Source organism: Sus scrofa, chromosome 7, assembly GCF_054392235.1.
Source record: "Sus scrofa isolate SSC_HxYL_T2T_F1_AM1 chromosome 7, Sscrofa_HxYL_maternal_Yorkshire_Landrace_v2.0, whole genome shotgun sequence".
NCBI classification, from domain to species: Eukaryota; Metazoa; Chordata; class Mammalia; order Artiodactyla; family Suidae; genus Sus; species Sus scrofa.
The window spans coordinates 85196790-85210536 of NC_139389.1; the positions used below are offsets into that span (position 1 = coordinate 85196790).

At 45.6% G+C, this 13747-nt stretch overlaps 2 protein-coding genes across 23 annotated transcripts in view; both read right to left on the reverse strand.

Moving 5' to 3' along the window:
- Positions 1–13747, reverse strand: part of LOC102166266 (uncharacterized) — a 565109-nt gene that overhangs the window by 200426 nt on the left and 350936 nt on the right.
- LOC102160313 (T cell receptor delta constant) overlaps positions 1–13747 on the reverse strand; it is a 660440-nt gene that overhangs the window by 117283 nt on the left and 529410 nt on the right. Inside the window, exons 1-2 of one of the 22 annotated variants that reach the window (XM_084969266.1) lie at positions 1592–1700; positions 1128–1427 (exon numbers count right to left, since the gene is read on the reverse strand). The exons of 20 other annotated variants lie outside the window; for them this stretch is intronic. In XM_084969266.1, coding sequence (XP_084825392.1) covers positions 1128–1427; positions 1592–1637 — 346 coding nt within the window. In that variant the 5' untranslated portion in view covers positions 1638–1700. Of the gene's footprint in view, positions 1–1119; positions 1428–1591; positions 1701–13747 lie in introns of those variants that run through there. One more of the 22 variants, XM_084969269.1, reaches the window with a different exon arrangement.

A 13747-nucleotide genomic window follows, 5' to 3' on the forward strand; every position in this document is an offset into this window, starting at 1 on the left:
GTGTGTATATACGTATACCTATGCATGTTAGTTTCCACATATAAGCAACATCATATGATATTTGTCTTTGTCTGGTTAACTGCATTTAGTCTGATAATCTCTAGGTCCACCCATGTTGCTGCAAATGGCCTAATGTGGAGGGAGGATTCCAGACATAGACATTGGAGCCGAAAAAACAAAGAGTCGGCTACTAAAGCCAAGAGAATGAAAGCACTCCCTCAGATGATTAGTCAGTGTTTGTGTCTTTAAGCCCTCCTGCCATCATTCAGCTCAGTGGTGCCTCAGGGCTTGGCTCCCTGAAGTCACAGACACTTTTGGCTCCCCCATTTCAACGTGGCACTTGGGGATCTATTTTTTTTTTTATTCAGTTGATTCATGACCAACTCAGAAATCCCACATTGCCGCAAGTATTTGTTTCTAAAATCTCTCTGGGCAACCGACATAAAGGAAGCCCGCGTGTATCCCTCTCTGCCATCCCCGTGGGTCCCCAGAGCGCCTCTGTCGCTAAGGGAAGATACAAAACATTCAATCCTTGAAATAGTTATAGGAGCATTTCCGAAAATGACTCCAGTCATCCCTCATCACAGACTAAGAGTGAAAGCTCTCTCAGATCACTTTGGAAATTTTGATCAGGTTGGCAATGGAAACCCATCCTTGCTTTATCTAGTTTACATACGCCAACACTTTCATGACAAAGACTCTGAAATCAATTACTGCACTTCCTGTAGGAGAAATGCTGCTCATCCCAGCCTCTCCACAATGAGAGGACCTTGTCAGTATTGAAGGCTGTTTTTTTTTGTTTGTTTGTTTTTGTGGGGTTTTTTCCCCAGTCTTTCTCAGGAGTCTGTGAGAGACAGGAGCAGGGTCTCCTTGGTCTCCCCCCACAAAAGACCTAACAGCCTTCTCTGCTGCCCTCTTTGGCTGATAAAAAGGCCCCTCTCAACCAACCTCAAAGATAAAGCCCTTGCCCCAACTCAGCTCCTGATGCTCTTATCAGATGTTACCGTTGAGATTATCAAGTGGTCTCACCTCAAGGGTGGTGCTCGTTTTGGGTGGGCTCTAGTTGGATCTGCCACTTCCCCTTTGACTGGGGGGATTTAAGGCGGTCAGAAACAGGACTGCAGCGCTGTGGGTGTCAGAAGCACAGTGGTAAGTCCCAGCGTCTTTTGTTGTTGCTTTTTCAATGTCGAGGATGTATTGACTTTTTAAGGTATCTATTTTCCCTTTGAAATGACTTCTTACATTTTCATTAGAACTATTTAGTCTGTATACTAAAGTCAGCGAGTGATCTTCATTCTTCTTATACCAGCTCCCCTGATAGTTCTTCAAGTCCCCTCCAGTTACGTTGCAACGGAAGGTGACAGGCTCCCCAAGGAGAACAGTCAGAGTTTTGGTCTCTGGTTCCAAAATGACATCCAAAGAGACCCCTGAGAGGGAAAGCCCAAAGTTAGAGAGGCCTTGGAGAGCTCCCTCCACCCCAGGAGGAGGGGGGTGTCAGAGCCGTGCTTAACAATCCTCCCCCTTACCCCTGCCCCCAAAATTTCCTACCACACATTTTCCTAAGCACAAAAGGCCCAGTGGCTTGTCTTACCTGCGCAGAAGATGGCGAGATAGATGAGACGACAGGTCCACAGCATGGCTTCACGGGGTGACTCTGTGGTGTGCTGGTCCCCTGGCCGCCACTCTGCAGATCAGCTGCTGTCTGCCCCTGGGAAGTTCTGTCCCTTATAAGGGTGGTTGGGTGTTTGTCATTTCCTCAGAGACAGCAAGGTCATAGGTTAGGCTGTTTATTCAACAAACACGTGCTAACTACCTATTTCGGGCCAGATACTCTTTGAGAGACTCAAAAGTGAACTTCTGACATAAAGATGTAACATAAAGTTCTGCTTTCGGAGAGCTCGGCTTCTGTGGGAGACAGACACAGGGCAGTTGTAAGGGGGTGTGAAGTGCTATGAAAAAACGTACATCCAAAGTGCTCTAGGAGCACTGAGCAAAGAGCTGCTTTTGCCTGAACTGAGCTGTGAGAGTGGAGGAGGGTTCTGTCTGGGGGGCATTCCCAAGAGAAAGCTTCAAGGGGTGGGGGAGAGGGGTGGGTGGATGTGCAGGGGTGAACCAACCTGCCCCTTACGGTCATTCTGCCTCCAGACCCTTGCTGTGCTGGTCCCATCTGTCCCCTCTGGCTGCTGCCACCACTGCCTCAGTCTGAGCGTTCTTCCCCTGTTGCGAGCTATTGCTATACCTAATAGGCTGTAGACCTATTGTTCCAAGAAGTCTTCCTGCTCCAGGCTACCCGCGCCCCCCTTCATCCATTCTCCATGCTGGCATCACACTGATTTTTCTTCAGACCAAAGGGGATCAGGTCACCTCTGCTGAAACTCCTGTAGTCACTCCCTTTGGCTTTTGTTGGAATGTGAAGATCTATGTCATGGTCATACAATCTGCTTATCTGCTTTCCTCTTCAGTCTCACTTTTGGCCACTTCTCCACTTGCACTTAGTACTTCAGCTGCACAAAAATACTTGCAGTTTCGTAGACATGTTATAGTCCTCATACACTCAGCTTTTGCACTGGCTACCCCTTCCTTCTTCCTGGAAGAGCCTTGCCTTCCTTTGCCCTGCCTCCCTACCTTACCCGAGGGAGGTGCCCCCCACCCCCCACCCCACCCAGGCTCCTTGAACTTGTTGAGTCATGGCACTTGTCACCTCTGTTATAACTAGGTGATAATCTGTTTGTTATTTGCATTGGACTTTAAAATTAGAACAGAGACATATCTTTGAATTTGCACTCTCAGTGACTAGTAGAGAGCATATCAATATTAGGAGCTTGGCAGATAGTTGCTGGTCCAAGAAGGATTTCTGTCTGGGGCCTCCTGACTCAAGGAGGCTGGAGGATTGCTCGCCTAGTGATGGCTGGGATTAGGGGAGAAGTTCCCAGCAACCCAAGCCCAAAGCTGGGGAAGCCAGGTCTTCTGCCCATTGTTCTAGGTGTGGGGAGAGGTGGGATCCTCTGCAGCAGCAGGATAGCCCCTGCCCAACCACAGCCTGCTTGTAATTGCTTGTGGCTACATTCTGATATCTCTGTGGCTGCTTAGGTGGGATCATTAGCTGCATTATCTATATATAAAAGGAGCACCAGCTTGGCAGGTCTTACAGCTCTGATTTTTTTTTTTTAATTTTTAAACATTTTAATTTTTTTCCTTTGAATGGCTGCACCTGTGGCATATGGAAGTTCCTGGGCTAGGGGTTGAATCTGAGCTGCAGGTGTCAGCCTATGCCACAGCTACAGCCATGCTGGATCTGTGCCACATCTGCAACCTACGCCACAGTTTGTGGCAATGCCAGATGCTTAACCCTTTGAGTGAGGTCAGGGGTCAAACCAGCATCCTCATGGACAGTACGTCAGATTCTTAACCTGCTGAGCCACAAGGGGAACTCCCAGTTCTGAGTTTTGAATCTTGTTTTGCTACTTATCAGTAGCTGAGCAAGCTACACCTCTGAGTCTTGAGTTCCTCATCGGCAAATAGGGTAACTACCTTGGGGGGATGCTGTGAGGCTGGAATGAGAGAACTCATGAGAAGCATTTATCCCTGTGCCTGGCACACACTGAGGGGGCCACCACAGATGTTGGTTTCTTTGCCTCATCTCTTCTGCTCTGTCATGGTTGGGTTAGTGACCTAGTCAGAGCTCCCACCTAAGCCACAGTCACCAGGGGAGATAGCTTGGAATTCCAAGCCTGCCACAGAAATTCCTGTGAGGGAAGGAGGTATTGGCTGAGTTATGTTAGGCTGTCCACAGGACTCTGAGAGGGTGAGTGGATGAGCTGGAAAGAGCCGGATCAGATTGAAATGGGCAGTGTCAGTAACTTCTGTTCCTTCCGGCAAAGGATTATCTCTGACAGCTAAGGATGGAAGCCTCAGATGAGCTGGAGCCCCAGTCTTCTTTGTCCAACTTGGAATAAGAAACAATAGGAGGACTTGAAGAAACAAAAAGACCCCAGGGTCAGGGTCAATTAAATCAACTCATCCTGGATATGCTGTGCCCAAGCCTAGTGGCCTCTCTCTGATGGCCTCTGCACCCCTGAATCTTTTTTTTTTTTTTTTTTTTAATGGGCGCACTTGAGGCATATGGAAGTTCCCAGACTAGGGATGAATCTGAGTTGCAGCTGTTGGCCTACTCTACAGCCATAGAAACACCAGATCCTTTAACCCACTGAGCAAGACCAGGGATCAAACACTGCATCCTCACAAACACTAGGTCGGGTTCTTAACCCACTAGCCACAGTGGGAACCCCTGCCCCTCTGAGTCTTTAGTATCAAACATCCACAGGATGACTGGAATATCAGTATGAGAGAGTGCCTGAACTTCTGATTTTTCTCTCTGATTGAAGTTTCAGGATCTACTTTGCTTTTGATTTGCAAATACGTCTACTCTTACCCCCTTTGGGTTCTTTGGATGAAAAAAAGAGACACACTTAGTGAAGGAAAGCCTTCTCCTTGCTTTTTCTCTTACTCAGGAGCCTCAAACTTCTCACATAAAGTGTTACTACCAGTGAAGGCAGCCTCAGATGTTTGCCCAGGATTTGTCTCCGTTCAGGTGTGACTGTCATCTGCTCCTTGCCCTGTTTCAAGCTGCTATCTCCGCCTCTGGATTCTCTGCTCTGGCACTGGCTGGTTGGACAAGCAGCTGAAGAACAGAATGGGGATGAAAGAAAAGAGAGAGGAGACTTCATGTCTGTGTCCCTTGCTTGGGATCTCAGCTGCCTGGTGTCCCAGGACAGCCTTCAGTCAGTAAGTGGTTCTTCTCCATCTGACAGATCCGGGCTCAGAATATTCAGATGGCTGGGATTACTTTGTTTCTCTGATTTGTTTTTCCTGAAATGTCTGGGCCCCACTGGATGTTTTAAAGCAAACAGAAGATATTTTTGGAAATGAGTGAGGAATTTCAATGGGTGTCAAGGAAAATCACAGTGTCATTTGTCTCTAAAAAAGATTTTGGCTGCCAATATTCCATCTGTGACTCACTCTCCCAGCTGTGTGGCGCTGAAAGAAGCAGCTGCGAAGCGAAACAGCGTAATGGCAAGTGGGGGCTTTTTAGAGTTGTAATTCTGCTTCTGTTGCTGACTTGGGACCTTGCGATGTAAAGAAATAAGCTTTTCTGTATTTAGTCTCAGTTCAGCTCCTTTAAGATGTTTTTCCGGCTCCCATCACCCAATGCATTGGAAATCTACAGGTCCTAATTCCAGTCTGTACCTTCCTTCCGGGACACTCCACGAACATTCCAACCAAGTGCTTCTCTTGCTTTCACTTGTGTCTGATTTGGTTCCTCTGTTAGTCTGCAAGCCCCGCTGTAGCATGAACTCCAGAAAGCTGGTGTGACTTGCCTTGGTATCCTTGGCTCTTAGGATGGCATCTGGCACGTAGTAGACAATATATATTGTCGAATTTAAAAAAGATGAGCCATGCCAAGTCTATAGTCTGAGACTTATGGATACTTGATGCAAATTTGTTCAATAGTTTTACCTTCTTGTTCACCTTTTCTTTCAGGATCACATGGGGAGATGAGAGGGCTTCCGGTCAGATGATGAAGTGGTTGGAACAGATACTCTCAAGAATGCCAACAGCTCCGTCACAGTTTTCATTTCAGTTCCTACAGGAAACCCACCCTTGGGCAGTGCTCATCTTCAAGGCACAGTTCTCTAATAACTTTCTTCTTTATCCAAACTCTTCTCTACCTTTGTTTGTTAGTAGTGGGAAAGGAAGAAAGATTATTTCTCATGCTGAGGCTGTTAGTATGGCAGAATCAGGGATCTGGGTGACAGAATCACATAGAATCTCCCATTTACCTACTGCAGCTGCCATGGCATTGGCCTTTGATCTTTGGCTCTGGGGAGGAATTACTGAACTGTTTTTTACTGGTTGAGAATACAGCAGAGTTACTACAGTGGTAAGTGTTCTTTAGAAAACAAGAGGCTTCCTCTTTATCATGCAGTGGTTCTGGAAATGTGTCACAAAGAAGCCCATGGGACCCCAAGGAGGAGAAAACCTAGAAAGAAAGTAACTCACCCACCCCATCAGGGTTAAGACTCTGATATCTAATTTCCAAAACCAGATTTTGCAAAGGGTCCCTCTCCAGTTCTTTTATCCCAAGAAAAAAGCCGCTTGTTTTGTGTGATTCTGTGCACTGGAAGGGCTGCTCTTGGGGGCACTGGTGCTGATGAGCCCATATGTTGGCTGCAACTGAGAAAGTCAGCAAGACAGCAGGGGATTAGTGTTTCCACTGATGAATAAAAGCAAGATCTGAAGCAGCAGGAGACCCAGCATCTTCGAAAAGAAAATAGCAATAACAGGCCTAATTCCAGGTCTTAGCTCAGTGGTTCATACCAAGGAGTTTCCAAGGGTGGTTCCTTGAATAAAAGGCAACCAATGTGGATGTGTCTTTGCAGAGTCTGTGCACTTCTGGAATCTTGGAAAGATCTTCACTTGACAGTTTCTTAGGAAGGCATAAGGTCAAGAGTACTTTGATTTAATTTCTCTTTTTTTTCTTTTTAGGGCTGCACCGTCGGCATATGGAAGTTCCCAGGACAGTGGTGGAATCGGAGCTATAGCTGCTGGCCTACACCACAGCCACAGCAACTCAGGATCCTAGCCGCATCTTCGACCTACAGAACAGCTCACGGCAATGCAAGATCTCTTACCCACTGAGCAAGGCCAGGGATCAAACCTGCGTCCTCATGGATCCTAGTCGGGTTTGTTAACCACTGAGCCACAGAGGGAACTCCTGATTTAATTTCTACTCTTTTCGGACACTGGAAATCTTCCAGGTCATGTGTATTATGTTGATAGAACTAATTCCTTATTTGTGACTATGTATATAAACAACCTCAATTTTATTTCTGGCTCTAGATTTATAAATTATTCCACTATCTCTTTAATGGGTAGGGCTACTGTTTTATTTTAATAGCTCCTGAAGTCTTACTTTCCTCTGATTTTATTTCTTTCTATGTAGGAAACCCATGATAATTTATTGGTATCCAGTGAAAAAAGTCCTGCAGTTCTTTTGAATTGTATTTCTGTGACTTCCCATTGATATTTAGTTCTTACTAATTATCATGGGATGCTGATGAATAAGAAAATATTTCATTGTTCAAAAGATTGATTTATTTCTTATCGAGTTCCTAAAGGCCCAAGCCAGCCCAAAGGTAGGGGCGTGGATATGCATGGTCATCAGCATTATTGCATCACCATCCAGAGCAACAGCACCTAGTGATTCCTGTGCTTCCTCTGGACCAAGGGCTGCTCTAAGTGCATTATATGCAACAGTTCACTTAATTCTTGCAACAATCCTCTAAAGTAGGTATTATTGCTATCACTATTTTTTGTTTAATTCTTTTTAGGGCCGCACTTGCAGCATATGGAAATTCCCAGGCTAGGGGTCTAATTGGAGCTGTAGCTGCCAGCCTACGTCACAGCCACAGCAATGCCAGCCCTGAGCTGCATCTGCGACCTACACTGCAACTCATGGCAATACCCAATCCTTAACCCACTGAGCGAGGCCAGGGATTGAACCTGCATCCTCATGGATACTAATCAGGTTCTTAACACACTGAGTTACTATGGGAACTCTTTGCTATCACCATTTTATAGATGAGGGAAACAAGGCAAAAAATAACTTGCCCAAGGTCATATAGCTGGTGAGTCAGTAAAGTGAAAGATCTGGGACCCCAAAAATCAAGAAGTCTGGCTTCTGACTCTGAACTTGAGCTCAATTATTGGTACTATACTATCTACTCTATGTCCACCTCTATCTATCTATTTATTATCTATATATTTAATTTATTAGTATTTTATAGATAGATATTTACTTTTGGGGGCTTTTAGAAATGTTAGGTTTTCAAGGGTCTGTGATTAAGATGTCCATTGTTGTTTTGATTTTTTTTTATGTCTGTCCAATTCATTGGTCACCCTGGGTATCAGAGACTGTACTTTCATTTGTCAGATCAAAGATTCAAGTAATTTAACAGGATTTAATTTTCACTCCTCAGGGTCTAGCAAGACAAATGTGTGGAGGTGTTACTTGCTGAATACATTTTATTATTTCAGAAGTGCTTGTTTTATAATCTGCGTGTACCCATAGCACTTAGAATATCAATTTGTAAACAATAAGCCTCCCCTTAGTTCTGAATGGATGAATTGATGGATGAGTGGGAGGAGTTCAAGATGACACTGAACACCCTCTGCTTGGTGAATGACCCTCTGAATTTTCTGTGGTGAGCTTGCTTGAGGCTTACAGCTTTTGCCCATCATGGTGCCTGAGGTGCATGGTATAAACAGCTTTGTCTCTTGGCTCTTTGTGCTTAAGGGTAAGGCACTGGAGGACAACTCTGTGTCCACAGACAATTGGTACCAACCCAATTCCAGGGTGCCTTGGAAGCCATGGCAGGTAGAAGTGAGCCTTGTTAATCTCTTCAGATAGCAGTGCACAGAGTCATAATTCCCATCAGGAATGTTATATTGGCATTGAAACTTCACATCTGTCCCAATCACTGTGGCTCTGTTTGAAATGGTATCACTTCAGTCTTTTTTTTTTTTTTTTTTTTTTTTTGTCTTTTTGCCATTTCTTGGGCCTCTCCCGCAGCATATGGAGGTTCCCAGGCTAGGGGTCGAATTGGAGCCATAGCCATTGGCCTACGCCAGAGCCATAGCAACATGGGATCTGAGCCGCGTCTGCAACCTACACCACAGCTCATGGCAACGCCAGATCCTTAACCCACTAAGCAAGGCCAGGGATCGAACCCACAACCTCATGGTTCCTAGTCGGATTCATTAACCACTGCGCCATGATGGGAACTCCTATAACTTCAGTCTTATAGGAGCCACCTGGAGAAGGGAAAAAGGATAGGAAATGAAAAATGAGAAGTGGTGGGAGATTGCACCCGTTTACCTGGGAGTCAGTTACAGAGGAAGGAAAGCACAATGCAGAGCAGCTAGTACCTGGCTTGGCTGCAGATCATAGTGCTGTTTACCTCTCAAAACCTGCTTTGCATGCACAATGCACGTGGGCCACCTTATCTGCAACAGCCATGTGGCTGCTTCATTGCTGCAGCCATAAAAGAAAGAGGTCCTCAGGGGTGGTTGGTGCTTCACTATCAAGAGACGACTCAGGTTTGTTTAAAGGCAGAAATCCAACAGGCCCCTTCAGAGGAGGCCCCGTTGCCCCTCTGCCACTACGGGTCTGTTTTTGCATATGGCGCCATTCCCTTATCAGCCCCAAGAGGGTTATTCTCTGAAAGGAAACAACCAGGGACAGAGTCTTTTGTTGAAAGACATTTGGTGGATCATGATCTCTTGGGTCCTTGTTCCTGAGTTTCAGGAAGCTAAGGTGCACAGAGGATGAGGACAGGTAGGAAGACATTTCCTGGATGCACTTTGGCTTTTGTTGCCCATCTGAAAATTTCTCATTCTGGAACTTGCTCTTCAGAAGCCAGAGAGGAAGGGAGTAGTTTGTTCATTTTTAATGAATTGACTAATCAGTCATTAAATCATTTGGCAAATATGTATTGAGTGCCAAACATATACAAAGTTTTCTGCTGACTGCTGAGCATGCAATGGAACGAAAAACCTACCAAAATTTCTGCCAATATGAAGTTTAAAGTCTGGTGATGATGTTTAACTTCAGACAAGAAAAAGGGAAAGATGATCTATGAAGCTGGGCAGGGGTGGGTAAAGGGGCTTCTGGGGTTTGCACAAACCCAGGCAGAGTTTTCTCCCAGCTGGTTGTTACCTTGTCCTGAAGGAGAACAGACTGAAACTTCCCCTGTCAACTCGTGCCCCATCCCAGAGTTAGTGGGTTCCTTTTCTGCCTACCTTCCTTTATAACCATACCCCATTCAAGAAATCATTCTGTTTGTTGACAATCTAAAGTTTTGAAGTTCCTGACTTAACACTATTTTCTTTCTATTCTTGGAGCAGTATTAGCTTGGCTGTGATTGTTCCCACTGTGAGGATAACGGTATCTTTTGAGTGATGTTTTCCTTTTCATTGTGTACACAATGACTGCAGAGCCAGGAAATTTTAATTTGGGATAAATAATAAGCTATCTTTAGGGCCAATCTTATTTTGAGAGTCAGGGCTAATGGAGGTCAAGGATTCTTTCTCTTTTATTGCTTTCCTCAAAGCCTTGACTCTCACCTCTGTGTCTACCTTCTTTCATCTCTTTTCCCCTCTTTTTTTTCCAAGACAACTCTTCTTTCTGCAAGGTACTCCCATGAAGAACTTTAAAGGGATAATAGGACAATGGACAAAGAGATAAGGAGACACCCCAGGACACCTGGACTTAGGGTTACATAGGAGTGAGCTGTGGACAGCTGTGGCCACATAGACACACATAGACATGCAGAGATGGAAGACTGGTGGCATGGCTGAGGGTGTGTCCGTGCCAGAGCAGGTGCTGTGACAGGGTGGCTAGGGGGTCCTCCATAGGTGTGGCCCCAGCAGAGTGGATAATATTTGGGGCAGTGAAGCTAACTGGGGAGATGTATGTGTGCAGTGTGGTTGCCCTAGAGAGGCTCACCAAAGACTCCTGGGGAGGAGGTATGTCCTATCCAAAGCCACTTTACTGGAAAGGGGTCCTAACTGGATGAGAAAGCCAAGAACTTATGACGGACTTTCCCTGCATCTGGGTCTCCTTATACCAACCTGAAGGGAGAGGAGAAAAGATCACAGTAATCCAGTGGTTTCAGGCACGGTAGTTGGGTGTTCCTTCACCCGCTGAATTCATAAATCAGAGGGGTGGGCAGTCAATTACATAGCGGGTTTTGAGGGTGCAGAAACCCCCCTGACTCCAAATATTCTTTATTGGTACCTGAAATTCTGTCATGTAAGAATTAATTTTTGATGGCAAAGACTTGAAGCAAGGAAACTAGAGAATCTTCCAGCAGCATACTACCAGGATGCCAGAAAGAGGCCATCCCTCTCTTCTCCTTCACCCCTCATACATCATCCCTTTGCTTTTATTAAGTGTCTTTTAAATCTGCTTCCTCTTTCCAGGTCCTTATTTTTGATCCTTCCTATGGTCCACCTCAGCTTTCACGTGAACTTTATATCTGATCCAACCCCTTTGGGTCTCAGAGCTAATCTTCCCATCCACAGTGATCTTTCTAATACCCCCCCCCTTTTTTTGTCCTTTGACGGCTGTATCCAAGGCATATGGAGGTTCCCACGCTAGGGGGTTCCGTTTGAGCTGTAGCCACTGGCCTACGCTACAGCCACAGCAAAGCGGGATCCGAGCCATGCATGTGACCTACACCACAGATCATGGCAGTGCCAGATCCTTAACCCACTGAGTGAGGCCAGGAATTGAACCTGCATCCTTATGGATGCTAGTCAGATTCGTTTCTGCCGAGTCATGATGGGAACTCCTAAAACACTTTCTAAGCAATTTCCTTTTGTGTATCTCTGATTTCTTCCCACTTCTTGTGGGACAGAATCCAAAACCTTTAGCCTGGTTTGCCAGTCTTTCCCCATCAGGCCACACCTTACCACAGTGGCCATGGCTCTGTCCCAGCCTGTGTGGACTCATTCCCACAGAATGGGTGCTGTTCTCCCGGCATAGTCCTAGCCACCTCCCTGAATTGCTTAGGCTGCTCTCCTTCTGCTGGCCATGTCCTTCTCCGGTCCCTCCACTGGTCAAAATCCTTCCTCCTTTAAGTCAGTTCAACTATCACTTCCACTGGGAGACTTTCCTGATCCTCCTGAACCAGACTAATCTCTCCCTCCTTTGAGCAGCTGTGCATTGTGCTCTAACCAGCATTTATCATGGTCTGACTTAAGAGATTAGTGCTACGACAATCTGTACGTGTCTCCTTTTAGAAAACACATCACACCCCCCCCCCTTTATTTTACAGGCTTCAGGAAGGTCTATATGCCTGAGCAAAAGGCAGACTTCCTAGGGAACTGATTTTCAAGAGACTGCCCCTGTGCTCTGGCCAAGGTAGAGCTGACATGCAGCAGTGTCCTCTGAAGCCCAGTAGGCAAGCTGCTGGTCTTTGAATGAACCCTTCCAGCTGGGTCATTTCTGGTGAAGGTATTAAAGGATTTGGCTCTGACACTGGCAACATTTGGGGCCCACAGTCCTTATCGAGGTCCTTGGTGTTCAACAAGGTAAAGTAGGGTCATCATCTTCCTGGGGAGTCAAGCAATGTGTGTGGTTTGGAGGGACTGACCAAGATTTCCTACATAGCCACAGCAGCGTGAAAGATCAAATCCATCTATTAATAACCAGGGTTGCACAGACATAGAAAACAAACTTACAGTTATCAAAGGGGAAAGGGAATGAGGGATAAATTAGAAGTTTGGGATTAGCATATACACACTGGGAGTTCCCGCTGTGGCTCGGTGGGTTAAGAACCTGACTGGTATCCATGAGAATGCGGATTTGATCCCTGCCCTTGCTCAGTGGGTTAAGGAGCTGGCATTGCCATGAGCTGCAGTGTAAGTTGCAGATGTGGCTCAGATCTGGCGTTGCTGTGGCTGTGGCATGGGCTGTCAGCTGTAGCTCTAATTCGACCCCTAGCCTGGGAACTTCCATATGCTTCAGGTGCAGCCATAAATAGAAAAAAAAAACCCATATACACACTACTATATATAGAATATATATAGATAACAAACAGGGACCTACTATATATGTCACTAGGAACTACCCTCAGTATTTTGTAATAACCTATAAGAAAAAAATGTGAAAAAGAATATGTCTATATCAATTTGCCGTAACCTGAAACCAATACAACACTGTAAATCAATTATACTTCAATAAAAAAAGAAATACATTAAAAAAAAATAACCCAGGTTGCATGGCATTGGAGTTGCCAAAAAAGAACTATAGTGGGAGTTCCCGTCATGGCTCAATGGTTAACGAATCTGACTAGGAACCATGAGGTTGCAGGTTCGATCCCTGGCCTTGCTCAGCGGGTTAAGGATCTGGTGTTGCCATGAGCTGTGGTGTAGTTCGCAGACGCAGCTCAGATCCCGCGTTGCTGTGGCTCTGGGGTAGGCTGGCGGCTATAGTTCAGATTAGACCCCTAGCCTGGGAACCTCCACATGCCACCAGAGCAGCCCCAGAAAAGACAAAAAAAAAAAAAAAAAAAAAGAACTATGGTTTCAAGGGAAACCATCTCAGACACATCTCACCTGGGACAGGTGTCAGTAGGTTGCTAACTCAGGAGAGATTTTGAGCTTTTCCACATCACAAGGTACGGAGGTCTGAGTCCCACCATCCATGTCAGACCAGGACATCAGAGCTGGTATCAGGCCTCAGGCAGTGTCCACCTACTGAAGATCTGGACCTGGAATTCGGAGTCCTGGGCATGCCTGAATTTAATATAGTGAGATAACCTTGTGGACTCTCCTTGCCTCTTGAGTCTTCAGTATTGACCGTCAATCTACTCTCATGGAAATTTCTGTTCGTTTTTTTCCGATGTAGAACAAACATGATGCCCTAGAGGCTCGTCCCTTGATCACACTGAAGGCATCTTGAAAAAGAACATAGGATGTGTCATGCTTAACATATGATCAACTTGACTCTCACAGGCGGTGTTAGAAAAATGTTATTTTAGAATGAAATTTTTTTCCTAATTGCTGTCTGCTCCCGGGAAAGTTTCCCTTGATTTATAACATTTTCATGAGAAGGATGAGGACCAATCATGTACTCTGAGGACTTAGATTTGAACTAGGGAGAAATTTAGGTTAGACTTTT